Source organism: Agelaius tricolor, unplaced genomic scaffold, assembly GCF_023055355.1.
Source record: "Agelaius tricolor isolate 1412-34295 unplaced genomic scaffold, bAgeTri1.0.p SCAF_30, whole genome shotgun sequence".
NCBI classification, from domain to species: domain Eukaryota; kingdom Metazoa; phylum Chordata; class Aves; order Passeriformes; family Icteridae; genus Agelaius; species Agelaius tricolor.
In genome coordinates this window covers 5,089,811-5,108,633 of record NW_027269290.1, presented here as the reverse complement: position 1 = coordinate 5,108,633, position 18,823 = coordinate 5,089,811, and the positions used below count along the sequence as shown (strand labels likewise).

Sequence of the window (18,823 nt, the reverse complement as noted above, 5' to 3'; positions counted from 1 at the left end):
TAATTCGGAATTTTCCGAACACGTGGAGAATATTCCCAGTTTGGAAAGGAGCCTGTAAATAATTCAGTCCACCCCCGTGACAAGGCAGGGTGACCTGGAGCAGGTGACACAGGAAATTGTGGCGTTTTAAATGGATATAGTTTGATATTCTAATATCCAGAATATTCTAATATCCTGGATATTCTAATATCCAGGTGAGTATTCTGATATCCAGGTGGAAAATCTGATATCCAGGTGAATATTCTGATATCCAGGTGAATATTCTGATATCCTGGTGGATATTGTGATATCCAGGTGAATATTCTGATATTCAGGTGAATATTCTGATATCCAGCTGGATATTCCAGTGGATGTTATAATGTCCAGGGGAATACCCCAATGTCCACGTGGGTATTGAAATGAAGATAACTCAGCTCTAGGACACAGGGACCTTGAATATTTCGCCAGGTCAGCGATGACTGCATAGACCCATATTGACATTTTGATTTATTCCGTCTTAAGGCTCGATAATTCCAGGGTGTCCTTGAGCCAGGGATGTTCCTGCTCCACTGAGCTGTCGTTTCTTGCTGATTAGACCTGAAAATATACAAAGATCTTGCATCAAGAAATAATGAGATAATGACGGAGATAATGTTTTCTTTTTCCAGGCATTTCTTATTATTTTCATTAATATTTACCACTAATTATTATTGATTTTTTAATACATGAAATTTTGCTATATTGCATAAGATATTATATAATACAAAACATTTGTTGTGTCTTTATCGTTTAGCATTATTTAATGCATTTATTAGTATTATTTTGAAGCATTTTAAAAGTTTTATTTAACTTTAATTTTTTATTTTTATCTTTTTAAATGTTTAAATTTTATTTTTAAATTTTATCTTTTTATTTCAAAATTTGTTAAATTTTAACTCTTTATTCAATGTATTCGTTTCATTTTATAAATTTTGATTTAAATGTATACATAAATAAAAGATATAAGTTTAGATACATTTTCATGTATTTATATTTATATTTATATTTATATTTATATTTATATTTATATTTATATTTATATTTATATTTATATTTATATTTATATTTATATTTATATTTATATTTATTTCTGTGTTTTTCATGAGGGCTGAGGGGACGCACCGCCGTGGTTCTCCACCCCGCTAGGGGGCGCCACTCACCCACGCCATCCCCGCGTCCCTTCCAGCCGCACATCCCGCTCCTCTCTATGACCCCGCCGCCATGTTGGCCGCGAGGGGAAGCGGCGGCCCGGACCCCGCTAAAATGGAGGCGCGGAGCCTTCAGGGGGTGTAGGGGCTCCTTCCCCTCCCCAACCCCCTGCCCGGAGCCCATGGGGCGGCTGTAGGGTGAGCAGGGCGCTGAGGGGAACGCGGGGTCCCGGGGGCTGAGGAGGCCGATGGGGGGCGGGAGGCGGTGCCGGCGGGAGGGGCCTGGGGCGGCGGGAGCGTCCGGGAATTTTTATCTCTTCCCGCGAAATTCTGAGATAATTTCGATTGTCCCGCCTGGACAAGGGGAACTTCGGGGTGATTTAATTATGAGCCGATCGAGAAAGATGGATGGGGAATGATCCCAAAGGCCTGGACTGATAGGAGAAAGGGGAATGGCTGCAGGCTCGCACCAGGATTTTGGGAATAAATCGGGATTTTGGGAATAAATCCTTCCCTGGGATGAAATTCCCAGAGAATCCGTGGCTGCCCCATCCCTGGAAGCAGGTTGGAAAAACCTGGGATTGTGGATTGTCACTGCCCGTGGAATGAGATAAATTTTTAGGTTTTTTCCATCCCAAACTGCTCTGGAATTCCATTTTTTCCAGGATTTCACCCCATAAACGCGAGCTGAGGGATTGATCCCACAATTTGTTTTTGTTTTATTGGGTTAAACTGCCTCGACAATTGTGGATGAACCTCAAGAAAACAATTTTTTTCCTTTTAAAATAAAAATAGCCAAAAAATCAGGAACATTCAAGGTGGTGGAAGTGTTTCCTTATCCCAAATTCCTGCGGGGATTTAGGGAGATTTGCAGGGAAATTCGCTTTTTTTGTCATTTTAATTGATCACTTTTGGTTTCCCTCCCGGCTTTCGCAACATTTCACAACCCAAGGAACAGTTGCACAATGTTTTTTTTCGATTTGTTATTTTTTTATTTACCCGAGGTTTTGGTGGCATTTTGGGGCAAAATTCCCCAAATTTGCCCAGATTTCCAAATGCATCGTGCCAGCCACAAAACTGAGGTACAAATCAGAATTTTAAAAGTTTATTTTTAATTAAAAGGGTTAAATTTAAGGTATGAAACCGCTCAGGGACTGATGAGGACAAACTTAATTTATCAGTGACCTCATGATTGCATCAGTGCCTGTTTAAATCCTCCCCTTCAGGGCTGTTTTACCTAAAATTTCCTAAAATCGCAACTTTATTTTCAATATTTTACTTTATTTGAAAGGTGAAAAAAATCGCTGTTACCTGAACCCAACCCCTGCTGTGTGTTCTACTTTAAATGGAATTTAAAGACGAATTTTTCCATTCAATTTAGTCTTTAATAAAAACCATCAAAGCTTGAATAAATTTTAATTTGACTTTTCAGCCACTTGAGATTTTTAGTTTTAAAAAAGCTGCGGTTTCTTGGGGGTTTTTGGTGATTCAGAAAGGAGTTTTCAGTCATAAAAAAGGCATTTTTTTAGTCATAAAAGAGGCAAATGAGTCTTTCCCCTGGCTGGGGTGAAATTTTGGAGTGGAAAATTTGCTCAGCTCATGACTCGGGGGTGATTCACGATTTCCTCTCGAGATTTTTCAGCACCTAAAAATCCCCGGAAATCCCTTTCTGGACGGGGGTTGGGAGGTGAAATGATCCCAAATTAGGGAGTGAAATGATCCCAAATTTGGGATTGGGATTATCCCAAATTTCTGAGCCGGCCGAGCACAAAATTCCATTTTTTAAATTTTTTCAGGAATTTCCACCACGTGGGAGCTTTTCAATGGGGCTATACCCCTAAATTTTATTCCATTTTCTCCTGGAAATATTTTAAAACTCGTGAACAAAACCTTCATTAAGGTTAAAAATTAACAAAATCAATTTCTGATTAAATACGAATATTAGTGAGAAGCAAACTACGTAAAAAAAAATAATTTCCCTGCAAAACCCGGAGGTTTTGAGTGATAAAATCAGCGCTGAAAAGGTTAAAATTCACCGCCCTCAGCCCTGAATTTCTTTCCAGGAAAAGGGGAGGGAGATAAAATCCGAATTTTTTTCCTTTTTTCGAGCTGATTTTCAGCCCAGCCCAGCCGTTATCGGCCGCTTTCGGTCCCTCCCCGTGTCCCTCCCTCGGGCGAGGTTTGAAAAAAGCGAATTTTAGGGAAAAAAAAAAACTCCCGGAGCATCCTCGGGAATTATCCCGCAGCAAAATCCCGGGAAAATAATCCCAGGATATTCCTGCCAGGCGCAAAAAGTCAAGGTCGGTAAGTCCAGCTCATTTTAAAGGGGTTTGTAGTCAATATTTTCATATTTTCCCCTCAGAAATCGGTTAAAATTTAGGGAAATATGAAGGGATCGAAGCTGTTATAATTTGAATTATTCCAGTTCATTGTCGATACTCTTCACAAATTTAAATATTTATTAAGTTTGTATCAACCCTGTCCAGCTCATTTTAAAGTTGTTTGTGTTCAATATTTTCATTTTTTCCCCTCAGAAATCGGTTAAAATTTAGGGAAATATGAACTGTGAAGGGATCGAAGCTGTGATAATTTGAATTATTCCAGTTCACTGTCGATGTTCTTCACAAATTTAAATATTTGATAAGTTGGACTCAACCCTGCCCAGCTCATTTTAAAGTTGTTTGAGGTCAATATTTTGGGTTTTTTCCCTCAGAAATGGGTTAAAATTTAGAGAAATATGAACTGGTGAAGGGAGTGAGTCTGTTATAATTTGAATTATTCCAGTTCACTGTCGATGTTCCTCACAAATTTGAATATTTACTAAGTTTGAGTCTACCCTGTCCAGCTCATTTTAAAGTTGTTTGAGGTCAATATTTTGGGTTTTTTCCCTCATGAATTTATTAAAATTCAGCGAAATATGAACCGGGAAGGGATTAAAGCTGTTATAATCTGAATTATTCCAAGCCACTGTTAATGCTCTTCACAGATTTAAATATTTATTAAGTTTGTATCAACCCTGTCCAGCTCATTTTAAAGTTGCTTGTGGTCAATATTTTCATTTTTTTCCCTCAGAAATCGATTAAAACTTAGGAAAATATGAACTGGGGAAGGGATTGAAGCTGTTATAATTTGAATTATAATCTAGAAATTTGAATATTTGATGTGCTTGAACCAACTCTTCCCAAATAATTTTTCCTTCCTTATAATCTAGAAATTTGAATTATAATCTAGAAATTTGAATATTTGATGTGCTTGAACCAACTCTTCCCAAATATTTTTTTCCTTCCTTTTTATTTTTCTTTTTTTTCCCTTTTTCCCCACCTTCCCCTGGAGCAGCCCAAAGTGGGAGAGACCCCGGGCCAGGATTAAAAATAAAATTTTTGGGCCGATTTTAACCCCAAATCCATTTCCAGGTTGGTGCTTGAACAGCTCCTCACTGCCAGGATGAGCTTCCCAAATTCCACCCAACCTCCAGGAGCTGGGAATTCCTGCAGGATCACCCTGGGCCAAGCCAATCAGGTAATTATCGATTAATTAGCAGCTAATTACCCCTCACTCCCAATTTATCTGTGTTATTTCCTTCTGGGAGCAGCCATTTTTATGAAATCTAAATATTTAAATCTGGAGAATCTGTGGGGTTTTTTTTTTTTTTTTTTTTTGTGCTGTGGGTGTTTTTGGGGTGGTTCCAGGTTCGATCCCAGAATTCCAGGAGATCCATGCCGTGTTTTCCAGGTGGTTCCCAAGCTGCCCCTGCTGAGGATCCTGCAGGCCGCGGGCGCCCAGGGCGACTCCTTCACGCTCAAAGAGGTGGGGGCGCCTTCCCGGCCTGGCCCCGGCCCGAGGGATCTGGGGTTTGGGGTTTGGGGTGGGGTTCGCTCCTTCATGCCCTGGGAATTGAACTGGTTTACCTGTGGGGACGCTTTGGACACATTGGGGGAGCACTTCTGGGTCCCATTTTAGGGCCACTTTGACACTTCAGGGTCGCTTTTGGAGCACTTCAACGTCACTTTTGGGGGCACTTTGAGGGCACGTTGGGGTCACTTTTTAGGGGCACTTTGGGGTCACTTTTTGGAGCGCTTCAACGTCACTTTTGGGGGCGCTTTGAGGGCACGGTGGGGTCACTTTTGGGGGCACTTTGGGATCACTTTTGGAGCACTTCAACGTCACTTTTGGGGGCACTTTGAGGGCACATTGGGGTCACTTTTTGGGGCACTTCAGGGTCATCTTGAGGGTACTTAGGGGCACTTTTGGAGCACTTCAAAGTCACTTTTTGGGGTCACTTCAGGATCACTTTGAGGGCATTTTTTGGGGGCACTTCAAGGTCACTTTTTAGGGGCACTTTGGGGTCACTTTTTAGGGGCACTTTGGGGTCACTTTTTAGGGGCACTTTGGGGGCACTTTTTGGGGCACTTCAGGGTCATCTTGAGGATACTTTAGGGGCACTTCAAGGTCACTTTTTGGGGTCACTTCAGGATCACTTTGTGGGCATTTTTTGGGGGCACTTCAAGGTCACTTTGAGGACACTTTGGGGTCACTTTTTAGGGGCACTTTGGAGTAATTTTTGGGGCACTTTAGGGTTATTTTGAGGGTACTTTAGGGTCATTTTGGGGACACTTCAGGGCCACTTCAGGATCACTGTGGGGTCACTTCAGGGTCACTTTGAGGACACTTCAGGGTCAGGTTTTGGAGACACTTTAGGCACACTTGAGGTCACTTTTTGAGGACGCTTCAGGGGCAGTTTTTGGGAACGCTGGGGTCACTGTGGGGACACTTCAGGGTCGGTTTTTGGGAACACTTCAGGGTCACTTTTGGAGAAACCTTAACCCCATTTTGCACTGGGGATAGCCCCATTTTGAACTGGGAATAGCCCCATTTTAAACTGGGATTTTTGAACCAGGACATTTCCATCCTCCTCACCAACCATCACCAACCCCAAACCTTTGCTCCAACACAACCCCCCCCACATCTACCACCCCAAAATCCCCTCTAATCCCTTCCCAGCACCCCAAACACCAGGGAATGAGTTCCCAGCAGTGTCCTGTCCCCACAGGTGATGCATTTCCTGGGCCAGTACATCATGGCCCAGCAGCTCTACGACAAGAGGCAGCAGCACCTGGTGCACTGTGGGGGAGATCAGCTGGGAGAGCTGCTGGGACTGCAGAGCTTCTCTGTCAAGGACCCCAGGTAGGGGAAAAAAAACAAAAAAACATTTTTAGCAGGAAAAGCTAAAAAAAAAAAATTTTTTTTATCTGGAAAATCTGAAAAAATTCACATTTTTAGCTGGAAAAGCTGAAAAAAATTCACATTTTTATCTTGAAACGCTGCCCGTTTTTAGCTGGAAAATATGAAAAAAAATACCCATTTTTTAGCTGGAAAATATGAAAAAAAATACCCATTTTTTAGCTGGAAAATATGAAAAAAATACCCATTTTTTAGCTGGAAAATATGAAAAAATACCCATTTTTTTTTAGCTGGAAAAGCTGAAAAAAAATACCCATTTTTTAGCTGGAAAAGCTGAAAAAAAATACCCATTTTTTAGCTGGAAAATATGAAAAAAATACCCATTTTTTAGCTGGAAAAGCTGAAAAAAAAAGTTGCCATTTTAATTCAGAAAATCTGAAAAAAAAATGCCATTTTTTTAAAAACCTCACTGTTTTTTTGAGATCTCTCTAGGGAAAAAAAATTCTCTGGTTTTTGGGATCTCAAAGGAAAAATTCCCGGTGGGGTTTTTGGGGATTTCTAGGAAAAAAACCCGCAGTGGTTTTGGGGTGTCTCTGGGAAAAAAATTCTCTGGTTTTTGGGATCTGTAGGGAAAAATTCCCTGTGGGATTTTGGAAACTCTCTAGGAATAAAATTCTCTGGTTTTTGGGATCTCTAAGGAAAAAATTCTCTGTTTTTTGGGATCTCTAAGAACAATTCTTTGTGGGATTTTGGGAACTCTCTAGGGAAAAAATTCTCTGGTTTTTGGGATCTCTAGGGAAAAACTCCCTGTGGTTTTTGGGATCCTTCTAGGAAAACAAAAACCCTTTTTTTTGGGGTCTCTCTAGTTAAAACCCCCCTGCTTTTGAGGTCTTTAGAAGAAAATCCTCTGTGCTTACTGAGATCTGTAGGAAAACCAAACTCCCTAAGAATTTTAAGAATTAAATCCATAAAAGTCCCAATGGTTTTGGGGTTTCTGGGGCCACTAAAGGGGATTTTTGGCCCTCCCCAGCCCCGTGTACGAGATGCTGAAGAGGAACCTGAGCCCTGCTGCCCTCCCAGGTAGGTTGGTCCCGTTCCATAAATGTTGCTCTGACCTGGTAAGTACCAAAAAAATGAACCAAAATCCAGGAAAATGCCAAATCCTGGGGCTGCAGGAGGAATAAACTTCTCTGAAAAAAACTTTGCCAAGCCAGTCTCTCAGAGTTTGTGTCTTTTCTGTGTGCCAGGAGCTGTTTGAGTGGTGCCCAAAAAAAACCCCAAAAATCTCCTCCTTGACTGCAATCAATCTTTTGATATTTTTTTTTCAGCTTCAGAGCTGCAATTTCTTGCTCTCACCTCCTTTTATATTTTGATCATTTCTAAGAGTGCTAAAAATTCTGCAAGGCTTTGACCTTGAACCTTGCAGCTTCCCCAGCTCATGAGAGGAATTCTATTTAAATTCCATCAAAATGGAAATTTAGTCTCAAATTATTCTGAGCTGGGGTTGAATTCTTTGAAACCAGTTCTTGGTGTAGGACTGGGAAAAAATCAAAAAATTGGCAGAGCTGTGGAATTTTGTGCCACATTTCCCATTTTTTAAACAGATAAAATGAATTTAATCCACAGCTGTGGAATTTTGTGCCACATCTTTAATTTTTTAAACAAGTAAAATTGATTTAATCCCCAGCTGTGGAATTTTGTGCCACATTTCCCATTTTTTAAACAAGTACAATGGATTTAATCCACAGCTCTGGAATTTTGTGCCACATTTCCCATTTTTTAGAACAAAAAGAAAGGATTTAATCTACAGCTGTGGACTTTTGTGCCACATCTTCAATTTTTTAAAAAGATAAAATGGATTTAATCCACAGCTCTGGGATTTTGTGCCACATCTTCAATTTTTTAAACAGATAAAATGGATTTAATCCACAGCTCTGGAATTTTGTGCCACATTTCCCATTTTTTAAACAGATAAAATGGATTTGATCCACAACTCTGGAATTTTGTGCCACATTTCCCATTTTTTAAACAAGTACAATGGATTTAATCCACACCTGTGGACTTTAGTGCCACATCTTCAATTTTTTAAACAGGTAAAATGGGTTTGATCCACAGCTGTGGAATTTTGTGCCACATTTCCCATTTTTTAAACAGGTAAAATGGATTTAATCCACAGCTCTGGAATTTTGTGCCATGTTTCCCATTTTTTTAAACAGATAAAATGGGTTTGATCCACAGCTGTGGAATTTTGTGCCACATTTCCCATTTTTTAAAACAAAAGGAAAGGATTTAATCTACAGCTGTGGACTTTAGTGCCATATCTTCAATTTTTTAAACAGATAAAATGGATTTAATCCCCAGCTGTGGAATTTTGTGCCACATTTCCCATTTTTTAAACAGATAAAATGGATTTAATGCACAGCTCTGGGATTTTGTGCCACATCTTCAATTTTTTAAACAGATAAAATGGATTTAATCCACAGCTGTGGAATTTTGTGCCACATTTCCCATTTTTTAAACAGATAAAATGGATTTGATCCACAACTCTGGAATTTTGTGCCACATTTCCCATTTTTTAAACAAGTACAATGGATTTAATCCACACCTGTGGACTTTAGTGCCACATCTTCAATTTTTTAAACAGGTAAAATGGATTTGATCCACAGCTGTGGAATTTTGTGCCATATCTTCAATTTTTTAAACAGATAAAATGGATTTGATCCACAGCTGTGGAATTTTGTGCCACATTTCCCATTTTTTAAAAAAAGACAAAATTGATTCAAACCTTCAGGAGGGCTCAGGCACGTGTGGAAAACTTAAAAACGAAATTAAATTAAAATTTGAAACGTGGCCATTTCTGCCTTGGATTTTTTACAGGAGATTCTTCTAGAAAATAAATCCAAATTAAATAGAATGTTTTCAATTCTCTTTGGACACTTTTTAGCTGCAGGAGAAGTGTGTGAGTGCTGTCCCTCCTCCCAGACCAAGCTGTGTGTGTGTGTGTGGAGCTGAGCTCGCTGCCTTTCCCTGCAGCCCTGGCCTCGCTTTAGGCCTGGCTCAGGCAAAGCCGCTCCTGGGCTCAGTGAGACCTGGCTGAGTGTGAGTGTGAGTGTGAGTGTGAGTGTGAGTGTGAGCCACACCAGGCAGGCTCGGCAGACCAGGCCTGGCTGTGTGCAGGGAGGAGCCTCGGGCTCTTCTCCTTCCTTCCCCTCCTGTTTTCCTTCTTTCCTTTCCCTCCCATTCTCCTTCTCTTCCCTCCCATTTTCCTTCCTTTCCCTCCCATTCTCCTTCTTTCTTTTCCCTCCCCTCTTCCTTCTTTCCCCTCCCATTTTCCTTCTTTTCTCACCTCTTTTCCTTCCTTTCCCCCTCCCATTCTCCTTCTTTTCCTTCTTTTCCTTCCCATTTTCCTTCCTTTCCCTCCCATTTTCCTTCCCTTCCCTCCCATTCTCCTTCTTCCTTTCCCTCCCATTTTCCTTCTTTCTTTCCCCTCCCATTTTCCTTCTTTCTTTTCCCTCCCATTTTCCTTCTTTCTTTTCCCTCCCATTTTCCTTCCTTCTTTTCCCTCCCATTTTCCTTCTTTCTTTTCCCTCCCATTTTCCTTCTTTTCTCACCTCTTTTTCTTCTTTTCCCTCCCATTTTCCTTCTTTCTTTTCCCTCCCATTTTCCTTCTTTCTTTTCCCTCCCATTTTCCTTCTTTCTTTTCCCTCCCATTTTCCTTCTTTCTTTTCCCTCCCATTTTCCTTCCTTTCCTTCCTTTTCCCCCCTATTTTCCGTCTTTCCCTTCCCGTTTTCCGTCTTTCCCCTCCCGTTTTCCGTCTTTCCCCTCCCGTTCTCCTTCTTTCCCCTCCCGTTCTCCTTCTTTTCCCTCCCATTCTCCTTCTTTTCCCTCCCATTTTCCTTCTTCCTTTTCCCTCCCATTTTCCTTCTTTCTCCCCCATTTTCCTTCCTTTTCCAGCTCTTTCCTTTTTTCCAGCCCAGCACAGGAATGACTGGATTTCTTTAATTTTCCTCCTCTTGTCTAATTTTTCTCCCTTCCTTTTCTAATTCCCCCCTTTTGTTTAATTTCTCCCCCTTTCTGCCTCATTTTTCTCCTTTTCAATTTTTCCCCCTTTCTTTTATTATTTCCCCTCTTATATAATTTTCCACCCCCTTTCTTTTCTGATTTTCCCCCCTTTCTTTTTGGAATTTCCCCCCTTTTCTTTTCTAATTTCCCCCCTTTTCTAATTCTTTTTCCCCTTTTCTTTTCTCTTTCCCCCTTTTCTAATTCTTTCCCCCTTTTCTTTTCTCTTTCCCCCCTTTTCTCTTCTAACTCTTTCCCCCCTTTTCTAATTCTTTCCCCCCTTTTCTTTTCTAACTCTTTTCCCCTTTTCTAATTTTTTCCCCTTTTCTCATTTCCCTCCTTTCCTTGGCCACTTTCCCCCTTCCTGCCTCATTTTTCTCCTTGTTAATTTTTTCCCCCTTTCTTTTATTACTTCCCCCCTTTTATAATTTTCCACCCCCTTTCTTTTCTGATTTTTCCCCCTTTTCTTTTCTGATTTCCCCTTTTCTAATTCTTTTTCCCCTCTTCTCTTCTCTTTCCCCCTTTTCTAACTCTTTTCCCCCTTTTCTAACTCTTTTCCCCCTTTTCTAACTCTTTTCCCCCTTTTCTAATTCTTTTCCCCCTTTTCTAATTTTTTCCCCTTTTCTCATTTCCCTCCTTTCCTTGGCCACTTTCCCCCTTCCCTGCCCACTTTTCCCAAGTCTGACTCCCCCAGGCTGCCTTTAGGAATCCCTCACTTCAGGCTGGTTTCTATGGAATTTTCCACTCCCTGAAAATCAGATTTTGGAAAGGTTTCTCCCTATTCCCCTCTCCCTGCAGAGCCCAGGCTCCTGTTTTCCATCAGGAATTAAACCCCAACAGCTGGAAGGAGGAAAAAACCAGGAATTTCTGAATTTTCCTCCATTTTAAGGCCATTTTTAGGTGGAATTTTCTGCCATTTTCAGATCTCCCCAATCCAGGTGTGATTCCTGGTGGGATTCAGCCTCATCCAAAGGGAATTTTCTGTTCCATGGGAAGGGGAGCAGGCAGGAGCCAGCCTGGCACCTTTTGTTCTCTCTGCTCACAGCCAGGCTCAGAAGGATCCCTGTTAATTGGATTCTCATTAATTTAACTCAGCCTTTTAATGAACTCCTGGATCCAGCTGTGGCCAGCCCTGTGCATGGAATTTTCCTTTCTTTGCTTTTTATCCTCCTGCCCAAACCTTTCAAAAAGAGCAAGAAATCCTCAGAAATTCCCCCCCAAAAAAATCCCGTTCACCTTCCAGGTGGGATTCCCTGGCAAGCCAAGCAGGGAACTGAACAAAAATGGGATTTTTTTGGGATGGATCTGTCATATTTTGATATTTCCCCCATGGGATTTCTTGCTGGGACACTCATGGAGCTTTCAGAATCAATTTTCCTGTTTTTCCACTTTTTATTCTCTCGTTTTGAAGATGCTCAGGTGGAAAAGCAGCTCCTTGCAAAACGTGGGTGGTTGCAGCTGAAATGGGATTGGGGCAAATTCCCTGGATGTGCAAAAGAGCCTTGGAAACTCCAGGGAAAATCCCACAAAGCTCTGGTGGTTTTTAGGCAACCTCAGGAGCAATTCCAGATCCAAAAGAAAAATAATAACTTTTGCCTTTGGGAAGAATATTCTGAATATTTGGCTGTAGGAGTAAGAATTAACTTTTCCCTTTGGGAAGAATATTCTGAATTTGGCTATAGCAGACAGAATCATTTTCCCCTTCGGGAAGAATATTCAGAATTTGGCTATAGCAAAAATAATAACTTTTCCCTATGAGAAGAGTTCTGAATTTGGCTATAGCAGATAGAATCATTTTTCCCTTTGGGATGAATATTGTGAATTTGGCTATATAGCAGACAGAATCACTTTTCCCTTTGGGAGAATATTCTGAATTTGGCTACAGCAGGTAGAATAATTTTCCCCTTTGGGGAGAATATTCTGAATTTGGCTATAGCAGACAGAATCACTTTTTCCCTTTGGAAGAATATTCTGAATTTGGCTATATAGCAGACAGAATCACTTTTCCTTTTGGGAAGAATATTCTGAATTTGGCTATAGCAGACAGAATCACTTTTCCTTTTGGGAAGAATATTCTGAATTTGGCTATATAGCAGGTAGAATCACTTTTCCCTTTGGGAAGAATATTGTGAATTTGGGATGACTATAGCAAAAAGAATAATACTTCCCTTTGGGGAGAATATTCTGAATTTGGGATGGTTGTAGCAAAAAATACTTTTTCCCTTTGGGAAGAACATTCTGAATTTGGGATGGCTGGAGGAATAAGAATACTTGTTCCTTTTGGGAAGAATATTCTGAAATTGGGATAGCTGTAGCAAAAAATAATTTTTCCCTTTTGGAAGAATATTCTGAATTTGGCTATAGCAAAAATAATAACTTTTCCCTATGAGAAGAGTTCTGAATTTGGCTATAGCAGATAGAATAATTTTTCCCTTTGGGGAGAATATTCTGAATTTGAGATGGTTGTAGCAAAAAATACTTGTTCCCTTTGGGAAGAATATTCTGTATTCGGCTATAGCAGGTAGAATCATTTTCCCCTTTGTGAAGAATATTCTGAATTTGGCTATAGCAGACAGAATCACTTTTCCCTTTGGGATGAATATTCTGAATTTGGCTATATAGCAGACAGAATCACTTTTCCCTTTGGAAGAATATTCTGAATTTGGCTATAGCAGACAGAATCACTTTTCCCTTTGGAAGAATATTGTGAATTTGGCTATATGGCAGGTAGAATCACAGAAGAATATTGTGAATTTGGCTATATAGCTGACAGAATCACTTTTCCCTTTGGGAGAATATTCTGAATTTGGCTATAGCAGACAGAATCACTTTTCCCTTTGGAAGAATATTGTGAATTTGGCTATATGGCAGGTAGAATCACAGAAGAATATTGTGAATTTGGCTATAGCAGACAGAATCACTTTTCCCCTTTGGAAGAATACTGTGAATTCCCCCCAGCTGCCTCTCCCCAAACTCCACCAATTCCCCCCCAGCAGCCCAGCCCAGCCTGCAGGAGTCCCCCCGGTGTGCCAAGCCTGCCTGGTTGGTTGCTTGCCCCAGGCCCTGTGTGCTGTGAGAGTGGGAATTTCCAGGGAAGGCTTTTCCTTGTGTTTTGCCTGCCATCTGCAGATGCTGCACAGACTCTCCCAAAGGAGCAGAGCGTCGCTAAGCCCAGCCCAGACCAGCTGCAGGTAAACCCCACTGCCCAGTGGGTTCTTTTCTTGTACAGAGCCGCCCCTTCTCTGTACCTCTGCATGGTGGACTGCCAGAACTTTTTGTTGTTGGTTTTTTTGTTGTGCTGCTCCTCACCTTTTTTGTTCCTGAGAGAAAAAACCAAATAAAAAAATCCCCAAATTGAAAAAGTTCTGGAATCCACAGAGCAGGGACAGAGCCACCCTTCTCTGTTCTCCTCCTCGTGACAGAGTGCCAGTCTCTGAGCGCGTTGTTCTGGGCTGCAGCACTTCCAGCCCTCAGCTTCTCCAGCCCTCTTTTCCTGCTTTTTTCCCCCTCTTTTCTCCCACTAGGAATTGCCAGATAAATAATTCACTGTGCCTAGATAGGATTTGTTTCCAGCAGCTTTTCAGGCAGAGGTGAAAACCTTGGAAAAATCTTGGCGCCTCCAAAGTTTTTTCCAGGTGTGGTTTGGGGTGAAGGCTGGGAGAGGTCAGAGAGTCACAAAATCAACTTTTACTGCATGAAAAACACCAACTTTAGGATCATTGCCAAGCTGAAGATTTTTCCTTGGTTGTTCCTGCTGATTCCAGAGGCTTTAAAGAGAAATAGTTTGTAGTTTTTATTCTAAATTATTTCCTCTTCCTACCTGCTTGGTCTCATCCTGCAGCTGGTGCCTGGGGATGGAAGTGCTGCATCCCCTTGTCCCTGCAAGCTCTGCTGGGCTCATTCCTGGATTTTCCTTCCTGCAGCTCAGCCAGGAGGAAGGATCTGACTCTGGGATCCTGGAGGGTGACAGCAGAACCTCAGCTCCTGCTACCTCAGAGCCCAAATGTGACACTTGTGAAGGTGAGGGACAAATTTCTGCATTATCACAATGTTTGCAAATGCATGTGAGACACAGAGCAGCAAAATGCTGGAGGAGGGACTCAAAAAAAACCCTGGTTTGGAACAGAAGAATTCAAAATCTTTGTGTTAAAGACTGAGAAGTTACAAAGTTCACCACAGGTATTTTCTTAATTTCTGGTCATAAATAAATGCTCTGAATGCAGTGGCAGGTTAAGCCCCAAAATCCCATCTCTCACTGAGTAATGCCATGAGAAGAAACCTTCCAGGCCTTGCTGGAGGGTGTTTTAAGTGCTGGAATTATCTTTGGATCCATCCCCTTCCCAAGGGAGGTTCCTGAGCTCACAGAACCCAGCCTGGGCTGGCTGCAGTCGTTCCCTGCAAACCAAGCAGGGAACTGAACAAAAATGGGAATTTTTGGGTGGATCTGTTGTGAGATTTTTTTGGTGGGTCACTCATGGAGATTTCACAAATTTTGGGAGCAATTTTCCTGTTTTTCCACTTTTTATTCTCTCTTATCAATGAACCTCAGTTGGAAAAGCAGCTCCTTGTTTCCAGCTCAAATGGGAGAGCTGGAAATTCCCTGGGTTTACAAACCAGCCTTGGAAACCCTTGGAAAATTCCCTGGATTTACAAACCAGCCTTGGAAACCTTTGGAAAATTCCCTGGGTTTCCAAACCAGCCTTGGAAACCTTTGGAAAATTCCCTGGGTTTACAAACCAGCCTTGGAAACCCTTGGAAAATTCCCTGGGTTTCCAAACCAGCCTTGGAAACCCTTGGAAAATTCACTGGATTTACAAAACAGCCTTGGAAACCCTTGGAAAATTCCCTGGGTTTCCAAACCAGCCTTGGAAACCCTTGGAAAATTCCCTGGGTTTCCAAACCAGCCTTGGAAACCCTTGGAAAATTCCCTGGGTTTCCAAACCAGCCTTGGCTGTGCCTTGGAAACTCCAGGCACTGGAGGGAGGGAGATCCAAGGTGATCCTGAATTCTCAGTTTGGGATCCCAGGCTGGAGCATGGGGAGGATGGGTCCCACTTCTTGGGAATTCAGGAGCTGCAAACAGAATTCCAACCAGTCCTTTCTGCATTTTAAATCACTCCAGAAACCCACTCAGGGCTGGCTGGTGAAATGTTTGTGTTTCTGTGGTGAAACTTTAAATTAAACTCAGCCTGTCCCAGTCCAGGGGTGCTGGGAACATTGGGATGTTCCTGATTTGTGCAAGGATTTTTGTCAGATGGAGCTTCCAAACCCCAGAGCTCTCAGCCTGATGCAAGAAGTCAAAAAACCCAGATTTGAGCCCAATTTTTTTTCTGTGCTGGTGTCTCTTACCCAATGACTTGGACTGTGCTTGGCTCTTCCAGACAGTGATTTGATAGAAAACCTCTCCAAAAGCAAAAAGCCCAAGCTGGACCTGGTTTTTGAGGAATGGGATGTGGCTGGGCTGCCATGGTGGTTTTTAGGGAATCTCAGAAGCAATTACAAATCCAGGAGTAACGGATCCACGGATATTCAGACTAACCAGGTGTGTAAAGAAGGGCCTCATGTCCTCTTCTGTCCTCTTTTGACTTCCAAGGAAATCAAATATTCTGGTTTTTTTCTCCCTTTTCCCTTCCCACTCCAGGATTTTCAGCCTTTTTCCCACTCTGGGCCTTTCTTTTTGGGTGGTTGGTGAATTTTAGGGTTTTTAAATCAACCAAACTCTTTTCTCAAGGCCCTCAGAGGTGCCTGGATTTCATGAGTTGCCCTTTTTTTTATTGGGGTGAACATTGTAGGGTGGTGGCCACGCTGAAAGGGGGAGATGGAAAAGGTGGAAGTTGGAAAAAGGGAAAATGGTGAGGTGGAAATTGGGAAAAGGGGAACTTGAGTGGTGGAAATTGGAAAAAGAGGAGCCTGTGAGGTGGAAATTGGGAAAAAGGGGAATCTGTGAGGTGAACATTTTAAAAATGGAAACCTGTGAGGTGGAAATTGGGAAAAGATTGGGAAAACGGGAACCTGTGAGGTGGAAATTGGAAAAGAGGGGAACCTGTGAGGTGGAAATTGGAAAAAGAGGAGCCTGTGAGGTGGGAATTGGAAAAAAGGGGAATCTGTGAGGGGAAAATTTTAAAAATGGAGGCCTGTGAGGTGTGAATTGGAAAAAGAGGAGCCTGTGAGGTGGGAATTGGAAAAAAGGGGAATCTGTGAGGGGAAAATTTTAAAAATGGAGGCCTGTGAGGTGTGAATTGGAAAAAGAGGAGCCTGTGAGGTGGAAATGGGAAAAAAGGGGAATCTGTGAGGTAAAAATTTTAAAAATGGAAGCCTGTGAGGGGGAAATTGGAAAAACCTGAGTTGGTGAGGGGGAAATTGGGAAAAGAGGGAACTTAGGAGGTGGAAATTGGGGAAAGGTTGCAAAAGGGGAGCCTGTTAGGTGGGAATTGGAAAAAAGGGAATCTGTGAGGTGAAAATTCTGAAAATGGAAGCCTGTGAGGGGGAAATTGGGAAAAGAGAAACCTGGGAGGGGGAAATCGGGGAAAAGAGAGAACTAGTGAGGTGGAAAATGGAAAAAAGGGAATCTGTGAGGGGAAAATTTTAAAAATGGACACCTGTGAGGTGGAAATTGGGAAAAGGGGGGCCTGTAAGGGAGAAATTGGGAAAAGAGAAGCCTGTGAGGGGAAAATTGGGAAAATGGCAGCCTATGAGGTGGAAATTGGGAAAAAACTGAGTTGGTGAGAGCGGAGGAGGGAACTTGTGAGGTGGAAATTGGGGAAAGGTTGGGAAAAGGGGAGCCTGTGAGGGGAAGATTGGGGAAAGATGAGCCTGTGAGGGGGAATTGGAGAAAAGGGAATCTGTGAGGAGAAAATTTTAAGAACGGAAACCTGTGAGGTGGAAATTGAGGAAAGGTTGGGGAAAGGGGAACCTGTGAGGTGGGAATTGGAAAAAAGGGGAATCTGTGAGGGGAAAATTTTAAAAATGGAGGCCTGTGAGATGAAAATTGAGAAAAGGGGGGCGTGTGAGGCAGAAATTTCCAAAAGGGGTGTCTGAGGGCAGGGATGTGCCCGGGGTGTTGGAAATTGTTGGAGAGGAAAACGGGACAGTGCTGAATGTGGAGCTGCTCCTAAATGGTTTTTCCTGGTTTTTTCCCCTCAGGACATTGACACTGCCATAGTTTCAGACACCACCGATGACCTGTGGTTCCTCAACGAGTGTCCCCTGGACCAGGGCACTGCTGGGCTCAAGGTGGAAGTGCTGGACTGTGAGGAGGTCAAAGAAGGTGACACCACCAAGGTACCTCTGGCACAGTTTTCTCTGTTTTAATTCATCCCATGCTGCCCTTGGAAAGGCTGGATCTGTTCCCATCCAGAGGCTAAATCCTGTTTAGAAAAGGCTGTCACCATTCCTCATGTGTTTGATGGTTTTCCTGCTTGGGTTTTGGTTTAAATTCAATTTTTCAAGGCATAAAATCAATTGAAAATGAATTAAACTTCTCGCAGCGACTTAAGCGGGTTTCTAACCAATATCTGCAAGAGTTATAAATCAAAAATCATGGAATTAAGTTTAGAAAAGGCTTTTAAAAATTGAGTCCAGCTAAAAACTCAATGAGGAGAATCTGATCATGGTAAACCAGCAAAAGTTACCAACATTCTGCAAAAGAACCACTGCAAAAACGGGTTTTAATTCACTTTTAGAAGTGATTTAATGAGCAGGGTGATGCTGTAATCATTTAATTTGGGGTGTGCAACACCAGGCAAACGATAAATAGGGAATATTCCAACATTCCCACCCTCTGACAATGCTTTTCTGGAATTCCAGGTGCCTGAGGATGTGTGCTTGGATGAGTTGGAGGATTCCCAGTGCCTGAGTGATGACACGGACACAGAGGCTGCTTCCGAGGTGGGAATTCCTTGGGATTACCTGGGGCTGGAAGGGCTCATCCCACATCTGCTGCTGGTTTTGGGGTGGGAAAAGCTGATTTTCGTGTGGGTTTCTGAAAAGAAAAGTGACTGGGTGTAGTTATGTTAATAGCCAGGCATGGTTTATTAAGGGTTTTAATAAGATTTTAATTCCATGTTGTCCTCTGGATGGAAAATCTGGAGGATTGTCTTTGGAAGGGATTTGGAAATCTCAAGTAGCACTTTATAATCACTCAAAAAGTCAGAATTTTAATGGTTTTTAGCAGAATTTTAATGGTTTTAGCAGAATTTTCCAGCCTGGAATAAATGGGGATGTCCCTGGCTTTGGACAGCTGAGTCCTGGCTCTGCACTTGTGCAGCTCCTGCCCTTTTCTGTGAGATAATGAATTAATAAATCCATTAATTGTGCAGATTCAACAGCTGGTAAGTGATGGGTGAGCCTGGAAAACAAATTCCTGCCATGTTCCAGGAGCTCTCCCCTTGAATTTTGAGCAAAATATTGAAAATTCT

General features: G+C 42.0%; 1 protein-coding gene across 5 annotated transcripts in view; it reads left to right on the top strand.

The window, feature by feature from the left end:
* The first annotated feature begins 1,212 nt into the window (after positions 1-1,212).
* The window catches only part of MDM4 (MDM4 regulator of p53), a 20,334-nt gene continuing 2,723 nt past the window's right edge, over positions 1,213-18,823 (top strand). Inside the window, exons 1-10 of one of the 5 annotated variants that reach the window (XM_071450025.1) lie at positions 1,213-1,364; positions 4,580-4,685; positions 4,899-4,973; positions 6,217-6,350; positions 7,378-7,427; positions 13,537-13,598; positions 14,331-14,427; positions 15,788-15,948; positions 17,550-17,687; positions 18,213-18,293. In XM_071450025.1, the coding sequence (XP_071306126.1) occupies positions 4,611-4,685; positions 4,899-4,973; positions 6,217-6,350; positions 7,378-7,427; positions 13,537-13,598; positions 14,331-14,427; positions 15,788-15,948; positions 17,550-17,687; positions 18,213-18,293 (873 nt within the window). In that variant the 5' untranslated portion in view covers positions 1,213-1,364; positions 4,580-4,610. Of the gene's footprint in view, positions 1,365-3,371; positions 3,467-4,579; positions 4,686-4,898; positions 4,974-6,216; positions 6,351-7,377; positions 7,428-12,193; positions 12,504-12,723; positions 13,599-14,330; positions 14,428-15,787; positions 15,949-17,549; positions 17,688-18,212; positions 18,294-18,823 lie in introns of those variants that run through there. The other 4 variants (XM_071450026.1, XM_071450028.1, XM_071450027.1 and 1 more) reach the window with 4 other exon arrangements.